The 26,037-nt window shown below is 42.4% G+C and overlaps 1 protein-coding gene across 8 annotated transcripts in view; it reads right to left on the bottom strand.

Annotated features, from left to right (window-relative positions):
- The window catches only part of tenm4 (teneurin transmembrane protein 4), a 414,166-nt gene that overhangs the window by 197,291 nt on the left and 190,838 nt on the right, over positions 1-26,037 (bottom strand). For all 8 annotated transcript variants that reach the window (XM_067986263.1, XM_067986262.1, XM_067986259.1 and 5 more), the window contains one exon: positions 12,909-13,147. In XM_067986263.1, coding sequence (XP_067842364.1) covers positions 12,909-13,147 — 239 coding nt within the window. The remainder of the gene's footprint in view (positions 1-12,908; positions 13,148-26,037) is intronic.

The following is a 26,037-nucleotide window of genomic DNA, read 5'->3' on the forward strand; positions in this document are numbered from 1 at the left end:
CTTATCACTGCCCAATTTTCACATCGTTCACCTGACGAAGGAGGAAGCCTCCGAAAGCTTGTGAATTTAAAATAAAATTGCTGGACTATAACTTGGTGTTGCAAAATTATTTACAATTCTTAGAAGCCCAATGATGCATTAAATAGTAATTATTCTTATGACTTTTTTACAAAAGGATCTGTTTCACCTTTGATTTTGAGTGATTTCAGTCCTCATCACTTTAGAAGTAGAGAGGGGCAACAGATTGAGAATGGTCAACATTTAGTGGTTGCATACAGAATTGGACATCCAAGTCAGGACCATTCATACCTCAAGTCATGACTGAGTTGTGTAAGTCCTCCTCATTTGTGGGATGAATTCTAAATTCAATGACAGAACATGACATACTCTACCCCTGAGATTATGTTGTGAAATACTAGCTTATGAACGCTTAACTTTTTTTTCTGAAATCTCTCTTTTTTTGATGGAATTGTTAACCCTTTAATAAAAAGGGTAATTTCTCTACTAAAATCACAGAGACAAGCAGTTCAAATGAATGTGTGAAGCATTCATACCCTGGTATCTTGTGGCTTCTTCTAGAAATGTATGTTTCATTTTAGGCCAAGAGTAATTTCTTATTATTTTATGGCAGCTGAAAGTAGTTTCCTGAGATGTGCATATGTGTGATGTCATGATTGCTGTCATGCAAATAGGCCATTCATATTTGTGGTGCAAGAAATAATTTTTTGGCAAAGTCATAGAAAGACTTGCTCCTCGGGAAGAGCAAATGTCACCTAAACAAGATAACATAAAATATGATGCAGGATCCTATAAGACAAACATGATCCAGTTCTAGCAACTTCCAGAAAACAGTCAGTGTTTGTCCTGTATAGTACACCATGCTTGGTTTTACATTCTCAGTCCAGTGTGACTAGGGTTTTGCATATCCCTATGTAAGGCCGTTATATCTGTATCAGACAGCAATAAAGCAAATGAGTATTTGTCACACCTTTCCTCTCATAGGCTATGAATGTATTCTTTTGGAATGCACTATCACATAGGATTTTTGACATTAATTCACTAATTGAACTGGAAGCAAAAAGGATTTCATCACAGTATGACTCCCCAGCATCATGAGCAATAAGGCGACAATGTGACTCTGTTAATCAAAAGTTAGTAGCTCAAGGGGAAGAGTTATTTTTTCAGTGCATGAGGGAATAGGCTATGTGAATCTTATTTCTAATTTTAAAATAATACATTAGACACCAATCTGTTCTGACTTAAGGGAATCTTTTGTTCTTTTGTTAGCCCCATCACCTTGCTAATTCATCACACAGCTGGATAGGCAGGACAACTACTGCACTCAGCAGAAAAAAAAAGTGTTGAAGGCAAAAAGAAGACCAACAAAATTATGATCCACAAGGTCAATGAGAAAAGGCCCTTTGGGACAGATTGATGGAGTGAGAAAGAGAAAGAATGCTTAGGATGAGAAGACCATGACTGATTGCTGAGAAAAAAGAAAGCAAGAGGCAGTTAGTGAAGCATAAACCCCAACAAACAAATTCAGCAGAGAAATAAAATCCACATCAGATTTCTTCTATGAGCTTGTTGACTTGGTTTGACCACCACAGTACAGTAATAAATTTCCAACCAAATCAATTATAATGTGTGAAATTAAATTTAAGATTAAAAAGACTCAGGCTTTGGTTGCTGGCGGTAAATGTGTTTGCCTTATGGGTCTTGGCATTAACCTCTGTTAGGGATGAAGAAAAGATACACTGCAATATTCTATGTGACAAAAAATGGTAATAGATCTCGGCACAGACTAACTTGAAAGTGGTGCTTTATGCTTCTAAGGGATGCAAAGGCTAAAACATAACTGGAAATATGTTTAAACAGGTAAGTTTGGAATAGTGTAAGCCACCATCAACCTATCATCGTCAAAATCTTCTGCCTGATGAGGCAGCTTAGGGCAAATTACATTAGAGAGAGGGAAGCTACTTCTCTTGGATCACACCAGTGTAACATGAACTGTCTTTTGCAGCTGACTGCATACGACATCATAATCTACGAAGCATAAAAACATTCAAGTTAGTTTGGCCCAGAGAACAATAATAGCTGTAATAATTAGATTTTGTCTTATTATCACATCTGGAGACAATTTGACAGGACATGAATATTACGTAGCTATATATGATTCAAATGCGTGATATGTACAAAGAGAAAAACTAACACAAGACAGCTAAAATAAAAAAGTGTCAGCCATGCATCTTACTTCACTGTTATTGTGCAGAGCCAGCACTGTGAGCAAGAATTAGTCATTTGTTCTCTCAGGCAGTAAGCAGGGCAAAGCATAGTGGGGACTGGGGATGACAACAATAGACTCTGATTTAACCATCTGACGACTGAAGTTGTCAAATGGATGTTTTATATTTCAGCACACAGCGCTAAGTACTGTCTCCAATGTTTACAGTATACCATTTATTAAAAAAAGAGAATAATTTATTTATACTGAAATTTACAATCAAAAGAAGCAAGTCTATGGACGATATTAACTTATGTCTCAGTTTCTGACCTGTGCCATTACATTTAGTCTTGAAAATAGACAAAGAATCCATTTTGTCCAGATGATTACTTTTCGCAAATATGTGGTCAAAGCTGGCTAGCCTCTATAAATAGCTAAGATAGAGGTTTTACCATATTATTGAAAGCATCCATAGATCACTGAAAGGAGTACTGCTACATTAACTAATTTATTCTACTTCCATTTCCACGCAATTGTTTTCACATAATAGTTGTACAGGCAAAAAAAGTTTATTTGTGTGTTAGGTGCTTGGTATAAGACATGAAAAAACATTGAATTCTTGAAAGTTAGAGTGATGAAATGTAGATTTTCACTAAATCACATATACTTTGGACTTGAAATGTCATGGTGCATATTACAGACCATATTTTAAGATGGCCAATAATGGCACAAACCCACCACCTGAAACAGATGTATACTTATTGTCTTATATTGCATCCTGTAGAAGGCGATTACTTCCAGAAACATTGGAAAAGTACATTACATTTAACAGTCAATTATATACACATTCACTGGTCAATTCACATTCAATAATAACATAACTTCATTTTATTTACAACATATAAATATTTGCCCCAAAGACCCATAATTGCAACAGTGGTTTTAAATGATCAGCTTTTTCCCCTTTTGGGTCATTTTCCATCCTTCCTTGTTCTCTTACTGATTTCATTGTGAACACTTACCAGGAAACCATTATTGAGACTAGCTTATGGACTGTGCCACAACCTTAACACTAATGCCCTCTGTGAACTTTTCAGTAGGAGACACCACAATGCTTTGGCACTGATTGTGCTTTCGCTTAGGCCCTTGGTTGGGAACCCTCCCACAAACAGCAGCCTAGCAAAGACTAAAAATCATCAAATTTATTGTAGGTGGTTTGGTCTGTACTAGAATTACAGCCCGATGAGGCTGAGAGTAAGACACATGACCTCTTTTTCACTTACCCACTTGGTTGGTAAAACATTACCAAAGTTCACAGAATAGATTATCTGTGCCTTATATGATAGTTGTAAAGGAACACAACTAAAATAAGTTTTTATCAATCTTGGTTATGACAGGAACAGATATGTCAATGTTTACTATTAGTTTCAATTGCTAACTCTTAGGAATACTCAACTGACCCAAATTCATTTTTGTTCTGGATCCAATGCCCAGTTTCATTTGTGAAAATTTGCTTGTTAAGCTTGTAATTAGAATCTTGCTCCTCCCTTGGTTGATTTGAAACCTGCTGTGAAGTTAACTAAATTTGACTGGCAGGATGACCCTGCTTCATACTCCTGCCTTACACACCACCACAACGAATGCATCAAACAACAATGTGATACTGTCTGGAATTTACATTGGATTTCTGCTAAAATTAAATTCAGTTCAGATCCAATCAATATATCATTGTTTCTTCATTGTTGTTAGCCAACAACCAGCATCTCTACCTAACAGCATTGTTGGAGTACCATCATTGCACGGATAGCAGTGGTTCAAGAAGGCCCACCACCACCTTCTCAATGCAACTAGAGATGGGCAATAAATGCAGTTTTGCCAGAGTCAACCACATACTAAGAACAAATAATAAAATGCAATTTGAAATGAATTCCATCGGCACTGTGGACAGGGCATAAGGGGATCGAATCTGAAAGTGTAAAAAGTACAGAAGTATTTCTAAGGTGTGGGTTTTAAACAGGAGAAATATTTTCAGGGACACTATTAAAAGAAGTTGCTCATTGTTGATGATGCAACATTCATGTGATTTATAGTAGAAATGCAATGCATTAATTTGACTCCTGTTTGCTATTTCTTTGCTTTACCTAAATTGTCAAAATTCACTTAAATTGAAACCACAAGCACAGTTCTCTGCCTTCATCTTAGTGCCACAGTAAAACAGCTAATAAGGTCAAAAATGGCTTCAGTGGCCAAAGTTCTTCTGCTCTCTCCATACCAGTGGTGAGAAAGTTTTGTTCACATTTAAACATGCTTGAGCTTGCTCAACAACTGGGAAACTTACTAAAGCAAAAACAAGACAACTCAGTTATTTCAGAATGTTGTAATGGAATATGTGGACAGGAGAAACCACCCATCTACCAGTGTAGGAGGGAGTTGGAGGTCCTCGGCTGCTCAGGTTGGAGAGAGGTTTAGTTTTTAGCTGACTTTTTGCCCTCCTATTGACGGAACTGGTCCTTGCTAGAAATCTAGAAATAGGGAGGTGGGGTTCACAGGAGTGAGTAAACCCCAAATTTATCAAATCAGTTTCAAAAGAAGTTTGAAGGCTGATCAAGTGTAGCTGAAAGTGTATCATTTGCAAATGTGATAAAACGTTCCATTGTCAACATCACCAGAGGTAGGATTTGTAGATTTGGTACATCCCAATCTTTTCAACACAGTGTTAAAAGTTCAGTGGAATCCAAATTAACACAAACCTCATTTAAAGTCACTCATTAGTTCAAGACTATTCTGCAACAACAATTTTTATGCTCTTAAAATCAACTACATTATGACAAATCTGTAGTTAGAGGGTTGCTATTTGAAACCATTCAAAACCTAATCATGAAGCTTTTCACATTTCAATAGTAAAATGTAAGCAATCCCCTACAATCTAATCAATCAATAACCATTTTCATTTAGGCTGCACAGCAATCAAAAAATCTGCAGTACCATGTGTGTTTAATGAGTCCATGTGACCAAAGCATAAATAAATGGTGTGGGTTTTTACTTAATGGCTGCACTCCCTTGCAAAAGCACAGTTAATAGGCATTCTTCACCTTCGAGGTTGGCAGTGATTATCTTTTGAAGACATAGAATCATAGAAAATTTTTACAGCACAGAAGGAGGCCATTTGGCCCATCGTGTCCGCGCCGGCCAAAAATCAGCCACCCAGCCTAATGCCACTTTCCAGCACTTGGTCCGTAGCCTTGTAGGTTATAGAATCATAGAAAGGTTACAGCATGGAAGGAGGCCATTTGGCCCATCGAGTCCACACCGGCTCTCTGCAAGAGCAATCCAGCTAGTCCCACTCCCCCGCCCTATCCCTGAAGCCTGCAAATCTTTTCCTTTCAAGTACTTATCCAGTTCCCTTTTGAAGGCCATGATTGAATCTGCCTCGACCAGCCCCTCTGGCAGTGCATTCCAGATCCTAGCCACTCACTGTGTAAAAAAGTTTTCTCTCATGTCACCTTTGGTTCTTTTGCCAATCACCTTAAATCTATGTCCTCTGGTCCTTGACCCTTCTGCCAATGGGAACAGTTTCTCTCTATCTACTCTGTCAAGACCCTTCACGATGCATTATGGCACTTCTGATGCATATGCAAGTACTTTTTAAATGTGATGAGGGTTTCTGCCTCTACCACCCTTTCAGGTAGTGAGTTCCAGACCCCCACCACCCTTTGGGTGAAAAAGATTTTTCTCAGTTCCCCTCTAATCCTCCTACCAATCACTTTAAATCCGTGCCCCCTGATTTTGATCTCTCTGTTAAGGGAAATAGGACCTTCCTATCCACTCTATCCCTCATAATTTTATACACCTCAATTAAATCACCCCTCAGCCTCCTCTGTTCCAAAGGAAACAACCCCAGCCTATCCAATCTTTCCTCATAGCTAAAATTCTCCAGTCCTGGCAACATTCTCGTAAATCTCCTCTGTACCCTCTCCAGTGCAATTACATCCTTCCTGTAATGTGGTGACCAGAACTGTACCCAGTACTCAAGCTGTGGCTTAACCAGTGTTTTATACAGTTCCAGCATAACCTCCCAGCTCTTATATTCTCTGCCTCGGCTAATAAAGGAAAGTATTCCGTATGCCTTCTTATCTACCTATCACCTTATCTACCTGTCCTGCTACCTTCAGGGATCTGTGGACATACACTTCAAGGTCCCTCACTTCCTCTCCACCTCTCAGTATCCTCCCATTTATTGTGTATTCCCTTGTCTTGTTTGCCCTTCTCAAATGCATTACCTCACACTTATCTGGATTGAATTCCATTTGCTACTTTTCTGCCCACCTGACCAGTCCATTGATATCTTCATGCAGCCTACAGCTTTCCTCGTCACTATCAACCACATGACATATTTATTATGTTTTAACTCCAGTCTCCGCTTCAGATAGTATTGACGTACAATATGCTGGCCTCAAAATGTTCGACTAGTTCAATGTTTACACTGAGTTACATCGATCCAACAGCACAGAAACAGGCCATTCGGCCCAATTGGCCCTATCAGCATGCCCTTCTATTTCTTTCTCCCTCCCAAAGTGCTTATCTAGCTTCCCCTTAAATGCACCTATACTATTTGCCTCAACTACTCCTTGTGGTAGCACGTTCCACATTCTTACCACTCTTTGGGTAAAGAATACCCTATTGGATTTATTAGTGACTATCTTATATTTATGACCTCTAGTTCTGGACTCCCCCACAAGTGGAAACATTTTCTCTACATCTCCCCTATCAAACTCTCATTATCAAAAGACTCCTATCAGGTCACCCCTCAGCCTTCTCTTTTCTAGAGAAAAGGACCCCAGCCTGTTCAGACTTTCCTGATAAGGATATCATCTCAGTTCTGGTATCATCCTTGTAAATCTTTTTTTCACACTCTCCAATGCCTCTATATCCTTTCTATAACCAGAACTGTGCACAATACTCCAAGTGTGGTCTAACCAAAGTCCTATACAAAATCAAAAGCAAAATACTACGGATGCTGGAAATCTGAAATAAAAACAGAAAGTGCTGGAGAAGCTCAGCAAATCAGGCAGCATCTGTGGAGAAAGAAACAAAGTTAATGTTTCAGGTCGAAGATCTTTTGTCAGAACTGGAAGATGTTAAAAGTGTTTAAGTTTTTGAGCAAGTACAGAGCCAGGAAAAGGGGGGGAGGGAGGGGACGAAAGAACAAAAAGGAAGGTCTGTGATAGGGCAGAGGGCACGAGTGATTAAATGACAAAAGGGATGATGGTGCAAGGCAAGGAAGGTGGTAATGGGACAGGTTAAGAAACAAAAGATTGATCAGGAGTAGCTGTAATTGGCAGCAGCAGAACCATTACCAGCACCAGCTGACTGAAAGAATGGGAGCAGTGGTTATGATCTGAAGTTATTGAAATCAGTGTTGAGTCCGGAAGGTTGTAAAGTGCCTAAACAAAAGATGAGGTGCTGTTCCTCGAGCTTACGTTGAGCTTCACTTGAAAAGTGTAAGAGGCCGAGGACAGAGAGGTCAGAGTAGGAGTGGGACGGGAAATTAAAATGGCAAATGACCGGCAGGTCAGGGTCACGCTTGCGGACAGAGCGGAGGTGTTCAGCAAAGCGATCACCCATTCTGGGTTTGGTCTCCCCAATGTAGAGGAGACCGCATTGTGTGCAGCGGATACAGTATACTAAATTGAAAGAAGTACAACTAAACCACTGTTTCACCTGGAAGGAGTGTTTGAGGCCCTGAACGGTGAGAAGGGAAGAGGTGAAGGGGCAGGTGTTGCATCTCCTGCGCTTGCACGGGAAGGTGCCGTGGGGAGGAGAGCGGGTGGTTGGGGGTGATGGAAGAGTGGACCAGGGTGCCTTGGAAGGAGCGGTCCCTTCAGAATGCTAAAAGGAGAGGGGTAGTTGTGTTTGGTGGTGGGATCACACTGGAGGTGGCAGAAATGGCGGAGGATGATACGTTGAATGTGGAGGCTGATGGGGTGAAAGTTAAGGACAAGGGAGAACCCTAACATGGTTCTGGAAGAGAAGGGAAGGGATGAGGGCAGAAGTGTGGGAAATAGGACGGACACGGTTGAGGGCCCTGTCGACTACAGTGGAGGGGAATCCACGTTTGAGGAAAAATGAAGACATATCGGAAGCATTGGTGCGGAAGGTGGTATCGTTAGTACAGATGCAACAGAGACAGAGAAAATGGGAGAAGGGACCAGAGTCCTTCCAGAAAGCGGGCTGGGAGGAAGTGTAATCAAGGTAGCAGTGGGAGTCGGTGGGCTTATAATAGATATTGGTTGACAGCCTATCCCCAGAAATGGAGATAGAGAAGTCGAAGAAGGGAAGGGAAGAGTTGGAGATAGATCATGTGAAGATGAGGGAAGGGTGGATATTGGAAGCAAAGTTGATGAAATTTTCCAGTTCGGGACGAGAGCATGAAACGGCACTGACACAGTAAAAAAGAGGTGAGGGAGGGGACCTGAGTAGGACTGGAACAAGGAATGTTCCACATATCCCACAAAAAGGCAGGCATAGCTGGGACCCATACGGGTTTACATAGCGACACCTTTTATTTGGAGGAAGTGAGTGGAGTCAAAGGGGAAGTTATTCAACGTGAGAACAAGTTCAGCCGGGTGGAGGAGGGTGGTGGTGGATGGGGACTGGTTGGGCCTCTGTTCAAGGAAGAAGTGGAGGGCCCACAGGCCGTCCTGGTGGGGGATGGAGGTGTAGAGGGACTTGACATCCATGGTGAAAAGGAGACGGTTAGGTCCAGGGAACTGGAAACTGTTAAAGTGGCGGAGGGTGTCAGAAGATTCGCGGATCTAAGTTGGAAGAGACTAGACAAGAGGAGAATAAAATCGAGTCAAGATAGGAGGAAATAAGTTACATGGGACAAGAACAAGCTGAAACAATGGGTCTCCTGGAGCAGTCCTGTTTGTGGATCTTGGGAAGGAGGTAGAAGTGGGCTGTGCGGTGTTGGGGGACTGTGAGGTTGGAGGCCGTGGAGGGAAGATCTCCAGAGGAGATGAGGTCAGTGATGGTCTGGGAAACTATGGCTTGATGTTCGGTGATGGGTCATGGTCCAGGGGGAGGTAGGAAGAGGTGTCGGAGAGTTGGCGTTCAGCCTCCGCAAGGTCGAGGTCTGTTCACCACACAACAACAGCGCCGCCCTTGTCAGCAGGTTTAATGACAATTTACAAGTTTAACATAACTTCTCTGCATTTCAATTCTACCCCCTAGAAATGAACCCTAGTGTTTGATTTGCCTTTTTTATGGCCTTATTAAGCTGCATCGCTACTTTTAGTGATTTGTGTATCTGTACTCCTAGATCCCTTTGTTCCTCTATCCCATTTAGACTCTTATTATCCAAGCAGAATGTGGCCCCCTTATTCTTCCTACCAAAATGTACCACCTCACAGTTATCTATATTGAAATTCATTTGCCAATTACACATCCATTCTGCAAGATTATTAATATCCTCTTGTGTTTTGACGCATTCTTCCTTTGTATTAACTACACCACCCAATTCAGTGTCATCCGCAAATTTTGAAATTATACTTTCGATTCCCGAAATCAAATCGTTCATGTAAATTGTGAACAACAGTGGTCCCAGCACCGATCCCTGTGGAACACCATTTACCACCTTTTGCTGGATGAGTAGCAACCCTTAACCCCTATTCTCTGTTGTCTGTTTTGTAACCAACTTGCTATTCATTCTGCTATCTCTCCCCTGACTCCACATGCTCTGACCTTAGCCATGAGTCTACAATGCGATACCTTGTCGAAGGCCTTTTGAAAATCCAAATAGATTACATCCACTGCATTACCCTTTTCACTCTTTCTGTTAATTCTGCAAAGAATTCAAGCATGACTTTCCCTTCTGAAATCCGTACTAACTATTCTTTATTATATTTTCATTCCCTAGATGTCTTTCCATTACATCTTTGAGTAAAGATTCCATAAAGTAGCTATTTATTATTTCTGTCATTTCACTGTCATTAGCTGTGAGTTTATCTTGTGCATCCCTTAGTGGCCCTATCCCTATTTTGATTTTTCTTTTGTTATTTAGGTGTCTGTGGAATACTTTACTATTTCTTTTTATGTTCCTTGATAATTTAATCTCGTTGTTCCTAATTGTTTTTTTGACTTCTTTTCTAACCTCTTCATATTCCCTTTTATCATCCTCTCCTTTATTGTCTATGTAATTACAGTATGCCTTTTTCTTTAGTTTCAATTTTACCCCCTCATTCATCCATGGTGTTTAATTATTGGCTAGTTTGTTCTTGCTTTTTAGAGGAATATATTTCTCCTGAACTCTACTGATCATATGATTCAGAACACTCGGTAGAGGATTTACATTTACATTTATTCAGGTTCCAACCCCTGATAAAATATTGCATTTCATAGCATTTTTTCTTTCAAGAAATTGTAATTAATTATCTTATCATGTCACTGGTCTTGGTGTTTGTAAGTAAAGAATTATACAAGCTTTCCATAATGTTGTTAACCTTGTTAGGGAGATGCATTGTGTCAGTTTTCCCTGTGAACAAAGGTTTTCTGTCTATCCAAAACAAGCTTTTTATGACATTGTGCAAGAGAGGGCCTCTAAGTAATGAGCATTGGTGTCATCCCCATCTCCTGTTTATAAGTTAGGAAAGGGGAGATGTCTCCAGCTTTATTATGCTTTGGGTAAAGATAAGAGTTCTTGACAACTCGGAGGCAACTAATCATGAGGGAGGTGGTAGAGTCAGATGATGTGCATATAAGAGAGCAGGACTAATAGCAGCCCCATCATTTTCTTACAGTATTGAAAATTTGTTTTAAAGATGTTTGCAGTGGAATAGGCAAATTAATTTTAGTTTAATAATTTAATAGTTTCAATGTTCCAGTAATTATACTGATTTAATCTTGTGAGCATTGCTGGCAGCTTTCCAGTGGTGATCTTGCACAGACCCCCACAGTCTCAAATTATTCGGCACGGAGCTTGCGTTTTTGCTTGGTTTTAAATGTAAAAAGGTGAAAATACAATACCATTTTTTTTCTTTAGACATGCATGTAACAATTCTCAGGAGTTATGCTGCTGTCAAAACTCTTCAGGGTTGAAATTGTGCTACTTTATGTTAGTAATGAAGCTTTAACGCATTTGTATGAAATTGCTCTGTTTGCTGTTTTAGTAAAGGCATCAACCTATTTAAGAGGGATAGTAAATAAATTATGTGGGTTTGCTTCTTTATAAATGCTGCTAACCATCTGAGGAAGGATTGATTGCAATGTTAAAGCCTTTTGTTTGCAGGATAGCAGCACTTCTCTCTGCCCTCATTATCCGACAGTGTAGCTTCAAGCTCAGTCTCTGATTTGAGACTTCCTGCTATGCTTTCAAATCAGGCCTTTGAGTGTCGTGACTTCTAAATGAGAGTCGTATTTGGGATTCAGACTCCTGTTTAGTGAAACCTCAAGTAAGATTGGAAAAACTCATTGCAATTGTGAGCCTTAACTGAGATCAATGAGAGGAGATTACAGTCAATTTCTTGGCTAGCTTCATACTTAGGATGCCATATCATAAAAAGCAATACCTGAATTCTGGATGCTATCAGTCAATTGTGACTGTTTTTCTGATTCAAAAGGGGGAAAAGTGTTCCAATTTCTCGAATCCACTGGAACTGAAAGAATCTGCACTTTTTAAAAACTTTCTTGATTTAAATTAGTCAGTTTCACTAAGAATGAGGAATCACTGGGCAAAAAATAGGTGACAGTACAGAGCCTTATCTGTTGTCACATTACTGACTATAATTACAACAGAAGTATCATAAAGCAGACTATCCTAATGTCCTATTTCTAATAATTTTCAAAAGTGTATTGAACAGCAGCTTTTAAATAAATGTCCCCGGTGTACTTCCCTCCTCTCCTGAAGGAAGTGCTGGCTCCATGAATACCATGAGCCCTCCAGTACCTCGCCAAGTGACATTTCTTCATGAGGGAGACTACAAGATGAGTGTAGTTGGCTATTCAATCATGGAGGGAATCACAACAGAGCCTGATTCTGCTCTCACCTGACTTACACCTGTGAACCTTTTCCAGCTAAAAATACTGGATGGCAATCAGGAGAGGTGACCTTGGTTGATTTTCCTCTCACTAACCTGGGAGGGGGACAGTTGAGGCTAATTGCAGCACCCCAAATGCAACTTGGCCGAGATCTGCTAACTCAGCACCGACTAGGGACTAACACCTTCTGGTCTGTATGGCTTAGTATCACACCATATTGTGCATTCACTCAATAAGAAACTGTAGCTTGTTACCAATCTTTAAAATACTGTGCAAAGGAGTAAAACAAGGTCAAATTCCCCTTTCTGCTCAATATTTTCCCTTCAGAATAAATTGAGGATGAGAGCTTTGCATAAATATTTCATCAGCGACAGATTCATTTCAGAGCAAAACTCAACTATATTAGAGGTGGCCTGATTCCCAAGAAGATTCATATTCAAAGACAGAGAGTTGATCAAAGTCTACTCTGAAGACACACACGTTCTGTTTCCAGCAGCGTTTCTGGTGTTCCTTCTAGAAAGTCGACCTTGGGACCAACCACCAGGACAAAGGGCCATGGTGAAGCAAGACACAATGGGAATAGTTTACTTTTGTGAAATCATGCCTAAAGAAATAAGGTTAGGAAGAATAGATGTACTTGGCAACTTACCAATGAAGTAGGCAAGTAGAATTACCAGGGTTACAGAAATGATGATGGCACTCAAGGCAGTGCACTTCCAGTTGCAGTACTTGTAGGGCTTTTTCAGGCTGAATGCAGACCTTGAGAAAGTGCTGCGAGGCAAGGGTCGAGGTGGTGGAGAGTACACAGTGCTCGAAGTGAGGGGGTAACCAGGGCCAGTGGTACAAAAAAGTGGAGAGGATCCAGTTCCAGGTTTAAATAAGAAGTGCCTGATGAATAAAGACAGATTACTTATCAGAGTTCGGATTACTGGAGCCTTAGACAAGACTGTTCAGTGACTTTCTCTGCTGCCAAATTTAATTACACTAACTTGCACTTTTACTTGCATTTAAAATGATTATAAGTAGTCTACAAATATACAACAAGTGGAACCAAATAGGTTTGGATTACAATAGGTAATAATTCAAAGCAATGGTATGAATATGTTTCTGAATTTTATTCAAAAATAATTGAACCAGAAAGTATTAGTTAACTGGTACTTGGACCTGGATAAACCCAATTTTGCCAGCATTTACTGTAATATTTTGAGTATTTTCTTCTGTAAAAACCTTGGTAGACAATAGTTTAGTGCTTATTTTGAATGTAATATGGTGGATGTTAAATTACCTTAAGTCTAACTGTACTCCAATCTTTGCATACAACAAGCACCTGGGTTGTAAGCCTATTTTTCTCTGTAAGACGGTGCATGTTATAGGTGAAAAGTTATGGTGGATGATGTTCTTAACACTTCTGTGACCTGTTGACGTGATGAACTAACTATTAAACAGGAATATGAGTCCAGGAAGAGGTGGAAGCCCAGGAGTTAAAACAAGATTACAATGGGTCAGAACTTGCTCCAACCAGCATGGCAAGGCTGTCCGCACCTATGAAGAAACTTATCTCATGGCCTCTGACGTCCACTTGCGCCCTTTTCAATTTTATTTCAGTTTAGTGCTGTGATTTAAGCACAGCTTCCTTTGTATCGATAGAGACTGTGGGAATGGAAGCCACGCCCACAGAATCTGTCAAGAAGAGAAATCACGCCCACAAGCAGGCAAGGACAAATCATTCATTTAAAGTAAACTTCTGTATGTCAGTTTAAATAAAAATTTAACATATCTTATTATAAAAAACCAAGCAAATGATTTAATTTAATGAAACTTACAGAAGTTAAAGTAAAAAAAATTGAAAATTTTTAATTTAAATTTTTTTTAATGATCAAAAAATATTAAAATAAGAGTAATTTGACATTCCACATTTTTAAAATTTAATGTTTTGTTGTTTCACAGTCATTAACAGTCACTGCGCTTTTAAAAAGTAATGTAGGGCTGGTATTTTCCAGCGTACCGGCGTAAGTATCTTTGTTCCAGCTGGGCAGATGGGTAAGTTTACGAATGTTAATGATTTCTATGATTTTAATGTACCATGTCCCTTTAATTCGGAACTGTCAAACCACTGGTGATCCAATGGGAGCAAGTTCGCGATTTCAGGGTTTTACTGTGCGTGTGCGCATTCGCAAACTTACTCCATCGATCTGCCGACGGTTGGAGAGGATGCCTTTGCAATGCGGCATCCCGAGGTGAGTAATTTCTGGGCCAATATCTCTGCTATCAGAGGAAAGAGTTCCATTTGTGCCCAAAGTGCAACCTGCTGGGGATCAGTTGCTGAGTGTCAGCTGGACAGAAAGATTCTCCAGCTGATACTTTGTGAGGCCAGTTCCCATTACAGTGATTATGTATCGGCATTCTTCATGGTCCTAGATGCTGATTTCCGCACAGTTAATGAGAATATCTCCTCTCAGGAGGGTGGTATAGTGCAAACATTTTCCCCCAACAATCTTTCTGAAGGAAGTTCTTTACAGTGCTGTACTTTAGAAACACAGTAAATGCATTATATATTAGCTGCAGGGAAGTATCTCCAGAGTGGTATTCCGCCTAAACTATTATTTGAGGCTCTAACTGTCAAAGCTGTCATATCAATCCTTGCTTTTAGAGAGCAGAAACCAACCTCACATCACTGTGCAAGGTATTAAGGCTCCATATTTTTAATAGTACCAATAACTTTAAATGAGAAGTATTCTTTTCAAATATATCAATTGTACAAACAAAGTATACTGAATGGCTAAGTGTGGATTATCCTTTTTATCTTACTGCAAGAAAAATCTTTAAAGCCAGTCTTCCTGGGCCACAGGTGAGGTCGTCCCAGGGCTATGACACCATTAGCACCCGCTATCGGGTGCGTTCCTGGCGGGGGGGCTCCGAAAATCGAGGAATCCCGGAGCGGGTCGGGAGCCCGGCTCCAACCCGCACACTTCTGGGTTCCCCACAGACGTGCTGGCGTGCGCGCGCAGCCCCCGCATGTAGGACTCCCGCAGGCAATTAAAGCCGGCGGGATGCCACTTGAGAGTATTTATTGTGGTATTTCAGGTCGTTAACAGACCTGATTAAGGGAATATTTCAGGAGGGGTGGAATTTTACAAACAACTGGGACTGTTTCCCGTACTGGGGGAAACACTCCCAGTTCAAATGGACGTGTTGCAGCCATCAGCCTGTGGCAGCTGCAAAGGTCCATTTGACAGGTTGAGGTGGGGTGGCGGGGGGAGACCCTCACTCATTGCAGGAGGTCACTCTGTCACTTTGGACAAAGTTTGGCCTCCACCACCCTCCTCCTGACAATAAAATTCACCAACTTGCACACTTACCCCGGGGTCCAGACACATGTACCTACCTTGCAGACCTACCTCAGATGTACATCTTCCGGATGGGGGCCGCCGTAGCTGCAGTCATGACCTCCTCGGAGGGCGAACAGCATCACCAGCCTCACCGGCCATGCCGACCACCTCTGACACGTGGAGCTCCACAACACAGTGTTGTGACACATCCACCTGCACAGCAGGAGGGAGGGCAACCGCAGAGAGAGCTGCTTCGCAGAGGGCACTACCCTCGCCACAGGGTCCACAGACCGAGGCTCAGCTTCCTGGACCTCTCTGAGCAGCAGTGCACATGTAGTCGTGGACATCTGAACCCTCCTTCATGCTGAGCTGCTCCCGGCTGGCCCAAGCACCATCTTCTTACCTGTCACTGTCAAAGTCACCACTGCCCTCAACAACTTCTCCTCCGCATCCTTCCAGGGTGCCACCGGGGACATCGCCGATGTCTCTCAGTCGTCTGCACAAAAAAGCCCTGCAAATACACCGACACCCACTCTGCAGTGACACAATGGGTGGCATCAGTTGTGGGTCTTCATTGTGATCCTCAGGAAAGAGCATTATTGCACAAACCAGACAAGATTCGCAAAGACGTGGCAGTAGTGGTGACAATATAATATGTTATGTGAGTTGATCAGAAATTAAATAGAAGTAAAAACCATGACAAACCCTCAAACACCCTTGTGCATCCCCTTCATGCTCACGACATGTTTGCCTTACGCTTCCTACTGCACATATGTGATACATGCCCTGTGGCTGCAGCACAGGTAGTGGCAGGCTGAGTGAGGCTGGCCGTGAAAAAGATGCATGAGAGTGTGAGTATGAGATAGAGCCATGAGATTGTATGAGGATTGGGTTGAGTGGTAGTGGCGGGATGAGTACTGGCGAGGTGAGTAAGTGCAGGTAAGATGAGGATGAGGTTTGAGTGGGTGTGAGGGGTGATGTGACAGAGTAGTTTTGGCAGTGCAGAAGGAGATGTGGGGTGGGGGCGGTGATGTGGCAGACAGAGTGTAGGAGAATGAGTAAGTGTACTCACTTTGGCTGACCTACTTAGGTCATTGCAGCGCCTCCTGCACAGTATGCAGGTGGGTGATATGTTGGTGGTGCAGATGACCTCCTCTGCCACCTCGAGCCAGGCCTTCTTGGTGGCAGAGGCAGGCCGCTTCCTCCCGCCCGCCGGGGGGGAAGATCTCCGACCTTCCCCTCCTCCTCACCCCATCCAATAAGAGCTGGATTGAGGCATCATTAAACCTGGGAGCAGCCTTCCCCCTGGGCTGCTCCATGCTGTAATATTTCCTATTTCTTGCAGCATCAGTCAGTGGAAGACTGCCCCTTTAAATAGAGCTCCTCCAGCTGACAGACCTTACTGCGCATGCGCAGTCAGCCCGATGCACAGCTCAGCAATGGGGAACCCGGAAGACCAGGTAAGTGGATCTAATTAGGCTGTGATCGCGCACGGGGCAGACTGATTTCACCGGGTGCATTACGCACGCGCCTAATAGCCCCCCCGCCGCGAACCCGCAGCCCTCCTAATATTGAGCCCCATTGGTCTGAATCAGCAGCCAAGAAATGTTCTCAATGGGCAAATGCCTGACCTGCAAAGTGACTCTGATTGGAAATGAAGCTGTTCAGGGACAGAATCTGCTCCCACTGTTCTATAGCCCTGTTCTTTATTGCCACTAATCCCAAATATTGCACGGTGGCACCAAATGGAAAATTTTATTTGAGAATTTGTCAGACACCGACAGTCATTCCTCCTACCAGTGCAAGAAACATTCAGCAAATCCATCCAAAATGTTTAATGCATGTATGCACTACAAATGACTCTTACTGAATTGGCTTAATACAGTGTTGTCCAATAGCCTCGTGGGATTAATTGGGAATCAAGATTTGGCTAGTTGTATTTCTGATTAGTAAATAGAAAATGAGTAATAGACACTGCTGTATTCACACAGCATACGCATGTGTACTTTAAACTTTTTTGCGTTTGTTGGTAAATTGGTAAGATGAAAAACAGAGTGTGCAAGTGTTTTTGTTCAGTGAGTGCTTTACTTCCTTGGTTTCTGAATAGTAGTAGATGTTTGTTGAGTAGATATACATGCATGAAATGCATTTACCCGTTTTGTGTCAGTGTATGTAAGGTGCTTTCTACTAAAATCAGTGCACGTGGTTAAAACAGTATCGCTATAGCCATATGTGTGGCTCGTCGGTGATTTCTATTGGACAACACTGGCTTAATAAAGCTATTTACTTATATGTTGTTAATTTGCCAGACAACGAAATGACTAAATAATTAAAAGTAAATGGCAATAATCAGGAAATTAAAGTTACAAATAACTGCCTGACTCTGACTGGCTATCACTCCCACTACACTCACATATCATGAGTTATTTTGGATAATAGCAGAAATAGGTTCAGGCTGAATTTCTGGATGTAAATGCAATTTGCCACAGTGTACGTTTGGGGTTCCTATTCTACCATACTCCCCATGTCGACACTGTGGCAGGACATTCTAATCCCAACAAAATTCTGGTGATCAGACACAAAACTATTGTGAAAATGCATTCATATTAGCCCATGAATCTATTTATCTATAAATTAAAATTTTGCAGATTGTGGGCACCACACTATAAATATGTCTTCAGCACAAAAACGTCACGTTTTTCTAACTGGCTCAAATAATCTTGTGATTTGCTTAAATTCTGGGTAGTAAAAGCTACCAGCTGCCGTGTAACTTCCTCACTCACCCTGTTATGCTCTTATGTACCCCCAAAAAATATTTACCACAATAAATACATATAAAATTAAAGAATTCTGAAAAACAAATCCAAAGCCTACAATGCAGTCCACCATTACATCTTAGCAAACATCACCAACCTTTGCCAACTAAACCATCCCCTTCCCAGGATCCTCAGGTTTTCAAAGCGCTTCTTTTCGTCTCCCCTGCACTCACTCTTTACCCTTCAGTGTTGCTCCTATGATCTCCCTGCATGAACGAGTATTTTTCTCTCCCTACCTTTCAAGTCTCTAAGCGACCTTTGACCACTCTGCACACGAGTGCCATCACTGTCACCTTCCTGCGTGCACTTCTATAGAAAAGATGACTGCCTCACTTCACAGATTTCTAACACACCAACTATATCTACACATCCAACCTCATAACATGCTTCACAAACGGCTGTGGATGCTGGGACAATTGAAATTTCAAGACAGTTCGACAGATTTTTATTCGGTAAGGTTACCAAGGGATATGGATCAAAGGTGGATAAATGGATTTGAGGTAGAGATCAGCCATGATCTAACTGGCTCATGGGGCTGAATGGCCTACTCCTGTTCCTATATTCACTAATAACTTAACATGCATACAGCCCTGACCTGTGCTCTCACTGTTGGGGAATCCCATTTTCTTCACTAGTATGTATTAAGTGGTGTAAAATAGAGCTTTACACAGCTGAACAAAACAATACTTCAAGACATTAAAGTGTACACAGTAGCTGTCAGTAGCAACAGTCTAAATAAGTTGAACTAAGGCTTATACTGCCAGTGATTATTTTTTGTTTGAACTGTGTGATCATGAATTAATTCACTTTCAGTTACTGGACTGATAATGTTTGCTTACATTGACAGTGCATTTTCTGGTATTCATGTGCCTGTCTAAAGCAGCTTTATGTTGATCTTTGGTCACTAGCTCTTGGCCTTACACAACCAGTGGCATAAACATGCCAAATTTGTCTTTTAGGCCACCAGCAAGGACAATCTGTTTTTTTTACTGGGTTTTCTTGGCTGCTGTCAGTCTTCCTGGGGCCACTAAACACACTTCTTCATTGCTAGCACTTGTGATTGGTGGTGACCATCATGCATCCCATTATTGTCTGTATAAGAGAATAGTGTGTGATGGTATCACGACTCGGGTACCCAACCCTCCCACTGTGCGTGGGAGTCTACCGGAATTGGCGATTGGTCAGCCGAGCGTTGCTGCTGGTGACTCAGGAGAAATGCTCCTTGTATGCGCTGTTCGTGCCTGCGCCGTACCCTGGCGGTCGTGGTTTCCAACCAAACCGTTGTTTGGGCTCTTCTGGTCTCCACACTATATGGAAACACCACTTCATTGCCGATTGTGAGGATAACGGCATCTGGGCCAAGGAAAATTGGCTGGAAACTCCATGAGTCCTGAGAGAGCAACTGGGGGAGGGGGAGAGAGAGAGGAAAAACACAAACTGGGGGAGGGACAGAGAGAGAAACAGCATCTGGGGATGAAAGGGCAGAGGGAGAAACACTAAATGGGATGGAGGGAGAGAAACACAAACTGGGGGAAAGTGAGTGAGAGAAACACAAACTGGGGGAAAGTGAGTGAGAGAAACACAAACTGGGGAGGGAGAGGAACACAAACTGGGGAAAGACAGCGCAAGAAACACAAACTAGGGGAGAGAGGGAGAGAGCAACACAAACTGGGGAGGGAGGGAGAGAGAGAGAAAAACACAAACTGTGGGTGGGTGGGAGAGAGAAATGCAAATTTAGGGAAGAGAGGGAGAGAGAGAGAAAAACACAAACGAGGTGAGAGAGGTAGAGAGCAACACAAACTGGGGAGGGAGTGAGAGAGAGAAACACAAACTGGGGAAAGGAAAGAGGGAGAGAGAGAGAGGGAGAACCACAAACTGGGTGGAGGGAGGGAGAGAAACACAAAAGGTGGGAGAGAGAAAAAAAACTAGGGAGGGACAGAGACAGAAACAGCATCTGGGGATGAAGGGGCAGTGGGAGAAACACAAACTGGGGGAAAATGCGTGAGAGAAACACAAACTGGGGGAAAGTGAGAGACAGAAACACAAACTGGGGATGGAGGGTGAGAGAGAGAAACACAAACTGGGGATGGAGGGTGAGAGAGAGAAACACAAACTGGGGATGGAGGGTGAGAGAGAGAAACACAAACTGGGGATGGAGGGTGAGAGAGAGAAACACAAACTGGGAAGGCAGGGAGAGAGAGAGAAACACAAACTGGGGAGGGAGGGTGAGAGAGAGAAACACAAGTTGGGAAGGCAGGGAGAGAGAGAGAAACACAAACTGGGGATGGAGGGTGAGAGAGAGAAACACAAACTGGGGATGGAGGGTGAGAGAGAGAAACACAAACTGGGGATGGAGGGTGAGAGAGAGAAACACAAACTGGGAAGGCAGGGAGAGAGAGAGAAACACAAACTGGGGAGGGAGGGTGATAGAGAGAAACACAAACTGGGAAGGCAGGGAGAGAGAGAGAAACACAAACTGGGGAGGGAGGGTGAGAGAGAGAAACACAAACTTGGAAGGCAGGGAGAGAGAGGGAAACACAAACTGGGGAGGGAGAGAGTGAGAAACACAAACTGGGGATGGAGGGTGAGAGAGAGAAACACAAACTGGGGATGGAGGGTGAGAGAGAGAAACACAAACTGGGGATGGAGGGTGAGAGAGAAACACAAACTGGGAAGGCAGGGAGAGAGAGAGAAACACAAACTGGGGAGGGAGGGTGATAGAGAGAAACACAAACTGGGAAGGCAGGGAGAGAGAGAGAAACACAAACTGGGGAGGGAGGGTGAGAGAGAGAAACACAAACTTGGAAGGCAGGGAGAGAGAGGGAAACACAAACTGGGGAGGGAGAGAGTGAGAAACACAAACTGGGGATGGAGGGTGAGAGAGAGAAACACAAACTGGGGATGGAGGGTGAGAGAGAGAAACACAAACTGGGGATGGAGGGTGAGAGAGAGAAACACAAACTGGGGATGGAGGGTGAGAGAGAGAGAAACACAAACTGGGAAGGCAGGGAGAGAGAGAGAAACACAAACTGGGGAGGGAGAGAGTGAGAAACACAAACTGGGGATGGAGGGTGAGAGAGAGAAACACAAACTGGGAAGGCAGGGAGAGAGAGAGAAACACAAACTGGGGATGGAGGGTGAGAGAGAGAAACACAAACTGGGGATGGAGGGTGAGAGAGAGAAACACAAACTGGGGAGGGAGAGAGTGAGAAACACAAACTGGGGTGGGGAGGGAGAGAGAGAAAAACGCAAACTGGGGAGGGAGGGAGGGAGGGAGGGAGGGAGAGAGAGAAGTACAAACTGGGGGTGGGTGGGAGAGAGAAACACAAAGTGGGGAAGGGAGGGAGAAAGAAAAACACAAACGGGGGAGAGAGGGAGAACCACAAACTGGTTCGAGGGAGGGAAAGAAACACAAACGGGGGGAAGGGAAAGAGAGAGAAACACAAACTGGGGGAGGGAGGGAGAGAGGAACACAAAAACACAAACTGGAGAAGGAGAGTTCTTGCCAGCCTGTGATGTGCACTGTTGTATAATCTGTTTTATTATGGGAGTCAGGCAGTGGTGCTGCTCTCTGAGGACCGAGCCTCACCTCCCCGAAGCTGGGCTTCCGGGTGACGGGTGGGAATCAGTGCATTGGTTTTGGTTTTATTTATTATTTTTATAACTTGCAAAATCATAAAATTGTAGGAAAACTTTAGTTAGAAGTTGCTTATATCGATTATGTTTTTGTTGAATCACTGGTAATTGGTTGGTGTTTCTCATTGCAGTCGATACTGTCGAAACATCATAGGAGTCGCTTTTATTTAAACATTACTTATCCTGAAATCTTTCTATTCTTTTGCGTTCTTTCTTTGATTTATAAATTATGTTATTCAACTCACTGTAAAAGAAAAAGTCAAATATTTTATTCAAGGCTTGATGATATTGAGACGCTCAACTAAGGTAAATGTAATAACATTTGCAAACAGTGGACAAATGTCACGTGATCAAATGGCATGTGATTAAGCATCACATGTGCTGTGTCACATGATGAAATCTCCAGGAATACGTCAAACCAGAGTTGGCAACCCTTGTCATGACAATGGCCAAAATTTCATGGTCAGTATGCACATCCAGATTGGTGGGTTCAACCAGTGCAGTTGGTTTATAGGAAGACCAGCTGCATATTTGAATGATAATGTGAGAATGCAGTGCAGTTCGGTTGCTCTCCCAAGACACGAGCTGCAGTGTAAAAGTAGCTTAAGCAGCAAAAAGCAAAATACCAATTTTTTTCAAATCAATTCATAATTGTTTTTACTGGACATTTTTGGACAATGGGCATTTTTGAACGAGTTCAGTTTCTGATGGAAGGAAGTTGCTTGTTTGGTTAAAATGTGCAGGTAAATTTCCCTGAGTCCATGCCATTGGTGAGGTACTTCACCCACTGCCAGCGCATCCTGAAAATCAGAAGTGATTTGATGATAGGTGCTGGTGGCAGGCGCGTACCTCACCAGAATGGACTTGGGAAAATTTACGTTGTAATGTATTAATTAATTTACTGATGTTGCATATCAGTGTTCATGGCCAAATAGCAGAGGAACATAGAGTTTCCAATGCATCAAAAAAAACAAAGGCCTGGATATTAATTCAGAGCTGGGATGAGAGCGATTTTAGGACGGGAAACCCGGATTCAAGGGTTTCCCACACGTTGTTACAATTTTGATGGTAGGACGACTTTAAAATTTTTTCAACAGCTTTCGCACTTGATAGCCAGCCAGGTTGACAGGCTGACTGCCTGTCGGGCACGAAAGCAGCCGGGGAGAGATCGTAGTAATCAGGGCTTGGATAGAGGAGGTCGGGGAGAGACAATAGTCTTTGGGGTTTGGATAGGGCAGGTCAGGGAGAGATCATAGTTTTTGGGGTTTGGATGGGGAAGATTGTGGAGAGATTGTAGTCTTCGGGGCTTGGATGGGGGAGGTCGGGGAGAGATCATAGTTTTTGGGGTTTGGATGGGGAAGATCGTGGCGAGATCGTAGTCTCTGGGCTTGGATGGTGGCGGTCGGGGAGAGATCATAGTTTTTGGGGTTTGGATGGGGAAGATCGTGGCGTGATCATAGTCTCTGGGCTTGGATGGGGGGGCCGATCGCGGGATGGGAGTGAGGGAAGTCAGACATCGTGGGGGAGTTTGGCCGATCGCAGGGTATTTAAAAGATAAGCTTGGTCAACGGGGAAGTACTCCTGCTCTTCCTGGCTCACAAGCAGTGCAATAAAGGCACTTACCTCACGTATCCAGCCCTTCTCGCTTCCTCTTACCTGCTGTGATTCCCACAGCCCGAGAAGCCCATGCTGGAGGCGTTAAATTTGAAGATGTCTTAAGTTCAATTTACAAACACTTAACATCTCAAAATCACTTTAATTGCTCCAATAACTGCCTGCCCGCCTGCACTAATTATGGACCCGCCTCCGGTGAGTAGGTTACTTGTGTGCATCCAAACGCCCCTCTGTTAAACCTGGGAATGGGCGCGTGGAGCTGGGTTGCGGTCGCGTTGGAAAAATCTATTATTTTAACTTCCCAGCCATCCCCAATCCACCCGTTCTTGGGGGTTAAAACTCCCCCTCAAGATTCTGATATCAGAAAGTCCCTCATCATCGAATCATAGAAAGGTTACAGCACAGAAGGAGGCCATTCGGCCCATCGAGTCCACGCCGATGGTTGGCGTTTCAAGTTACTGAGGGTGCAAGTTATACCACAGTTATATTACTCATTTCATATTGGTGTCATTCCACTGTTTTCATAAAACCATTTCACAAAATGAGGTCAAAAGTCCCTGAGAACATCCAGCACTTACAAATGTGGGTGCAAATAAGGTCATGTCCAAGATTTTAGGTTATGTCATCTCCATACCACTTTTTGCTATCTTATGGACATCAGCACACAGAGTTTGGAATTTTTAATACTGTAACATAATAATCCAGTATCAGTATGGATATTACCTTGGATATGGTATTTCTCACTCTTTGAATAAAATTCAATTTCCACGTTGAAATAGGAATTTCTGACACCCCATGGAGGAGAAAAAGAATTGTTGCATTCAGCACTTTAAACCATGCACATCCATATTTATCAGGTGAAAATTCCCAACCCTGCTGTATAAAAAGGATACATTTTGATTAACATCCTCATTATGTCACTGTAATGAAGCAATACTGAAACCCCAGGAAGAGCAATGAAATATAGAGAGTAAATCAGTAGCTTTTGTGCCACTAGGTTAGAAAGGAAGAAGAGGTACAATTGGAGTTTTGTGCTTTGTTCAGCGAATAAGGAAGACCACATCTAATACAAGTAATCAATCATTTAAAAAAAAATTCCACCTTGGAATTCAAGTAGAAGTATACTAAAGTAGTGTAGAAACCAGAGTTTGCCTCTGATGACGTAAACTTTAAACTTGCTTGGGGCATAGCAGCACTGAAGTATTTATGATTCTGAGCTGTTTGATTAAAACAACAACGTTTAGTTGAAAGCATGCAAAACTGCTCCAAGCAGCCTTCTTGCAGAAAGCCTTGCGAGGGATCCTATCCATGGCGGCACTACCAATGAGAAACAAAGGGAAATTAATTCCATTACTCAAATTGCTCATCTTTATTTAGAAAAAAGTCCTGCCCATAGCTTTGTTACTTATTCCAAAATGAACCAAAAAACTTAGCTAGCAAAACATGTTGTGCCATCTACACAAAAAGCTAAAGTTCTGTGCATTTGAAACAAGTGAATTTCCTTTGAATCGAAGAAATGTGAGGTTGCAAGTAAGACTTCGGTGCCAGGATCTCGAGCTTACATGAACAATTCGGTTCAAAGGGTTTGGGCAATGGTGTGCTTGGACCCAATTTGGAATCAAAAAGGGGAGTAACCTGAAGAACAAAAACTTGTACTTTTTATGAATAGTGTGTTCCTCAACTGTCACTCCCACCAACAGAGAGTGATGATCAGAAATAGCAGCAAAATGAATTCTCTATTTACTTAGAGAGGATCCTTGGTGCTTGACAGAATAGCTGTAAAATACTAGATGCCAAAGCATCTTGGTATCGATACCAGTAAATGAAATGTTTGCATTTTGTATTGCAGAATTTCAAAATAGAAACTTTCCTGGATACCAACAGGTTAATCACTACAAATTGAAAGAAGACCTCTTCATCCAAGGTGGCTTTCTTAATAGGATCACTTGCCATATCTGGCCATCCATTTAAGACAGGAAAAGTCATGCAACAATGGGAGGTAGTAAAGAAAAAGTTTATCAACAGGAAGGATTTGAAATGTTTGATGCAGATTCTAAAACTAGGAAAAAGGCATCAATCAGAGGTGAAGGAATTGATGGATGTCTGAACCAATTAGCAGACTGACACTGAGACACTGCAAAAATCAACTTAATTCAAAAACGGCACTTCACAAAAACTTGGAAATTTCACGAGAACTGTTCCCAGGCTGAAGGGAAAAACAGTGAATTGAGCAAACTAAACAATAAACAGCAAAAAGAAATTCTGACATGAGAGAAAAAATGAGCTAATTCCAACAATAGGAGAAAAAGAACGAAGGACACAGCCCAGAATGAAGCCATTGAAAGGGCAGTCAGAGAAGATCAAGACAGTCAAACACGGCAGA

This window comes from Heptranchias perlo, chromosome 6 (genome assembly GCF_035084215.1).
Source record: "Heptranchias perlo isolate sHepPer1 chromosome 6, sHepPer1.hap1, whole genome shotgun sequence".
NCBI classification, from domain to species: domain Eukaryota; kingdom Metazoa; phylum Chordata; class Chondrichthyes; order Hexanchiformes; family Hexanchidae; genus Heptranchias; species Heptranchias perlo.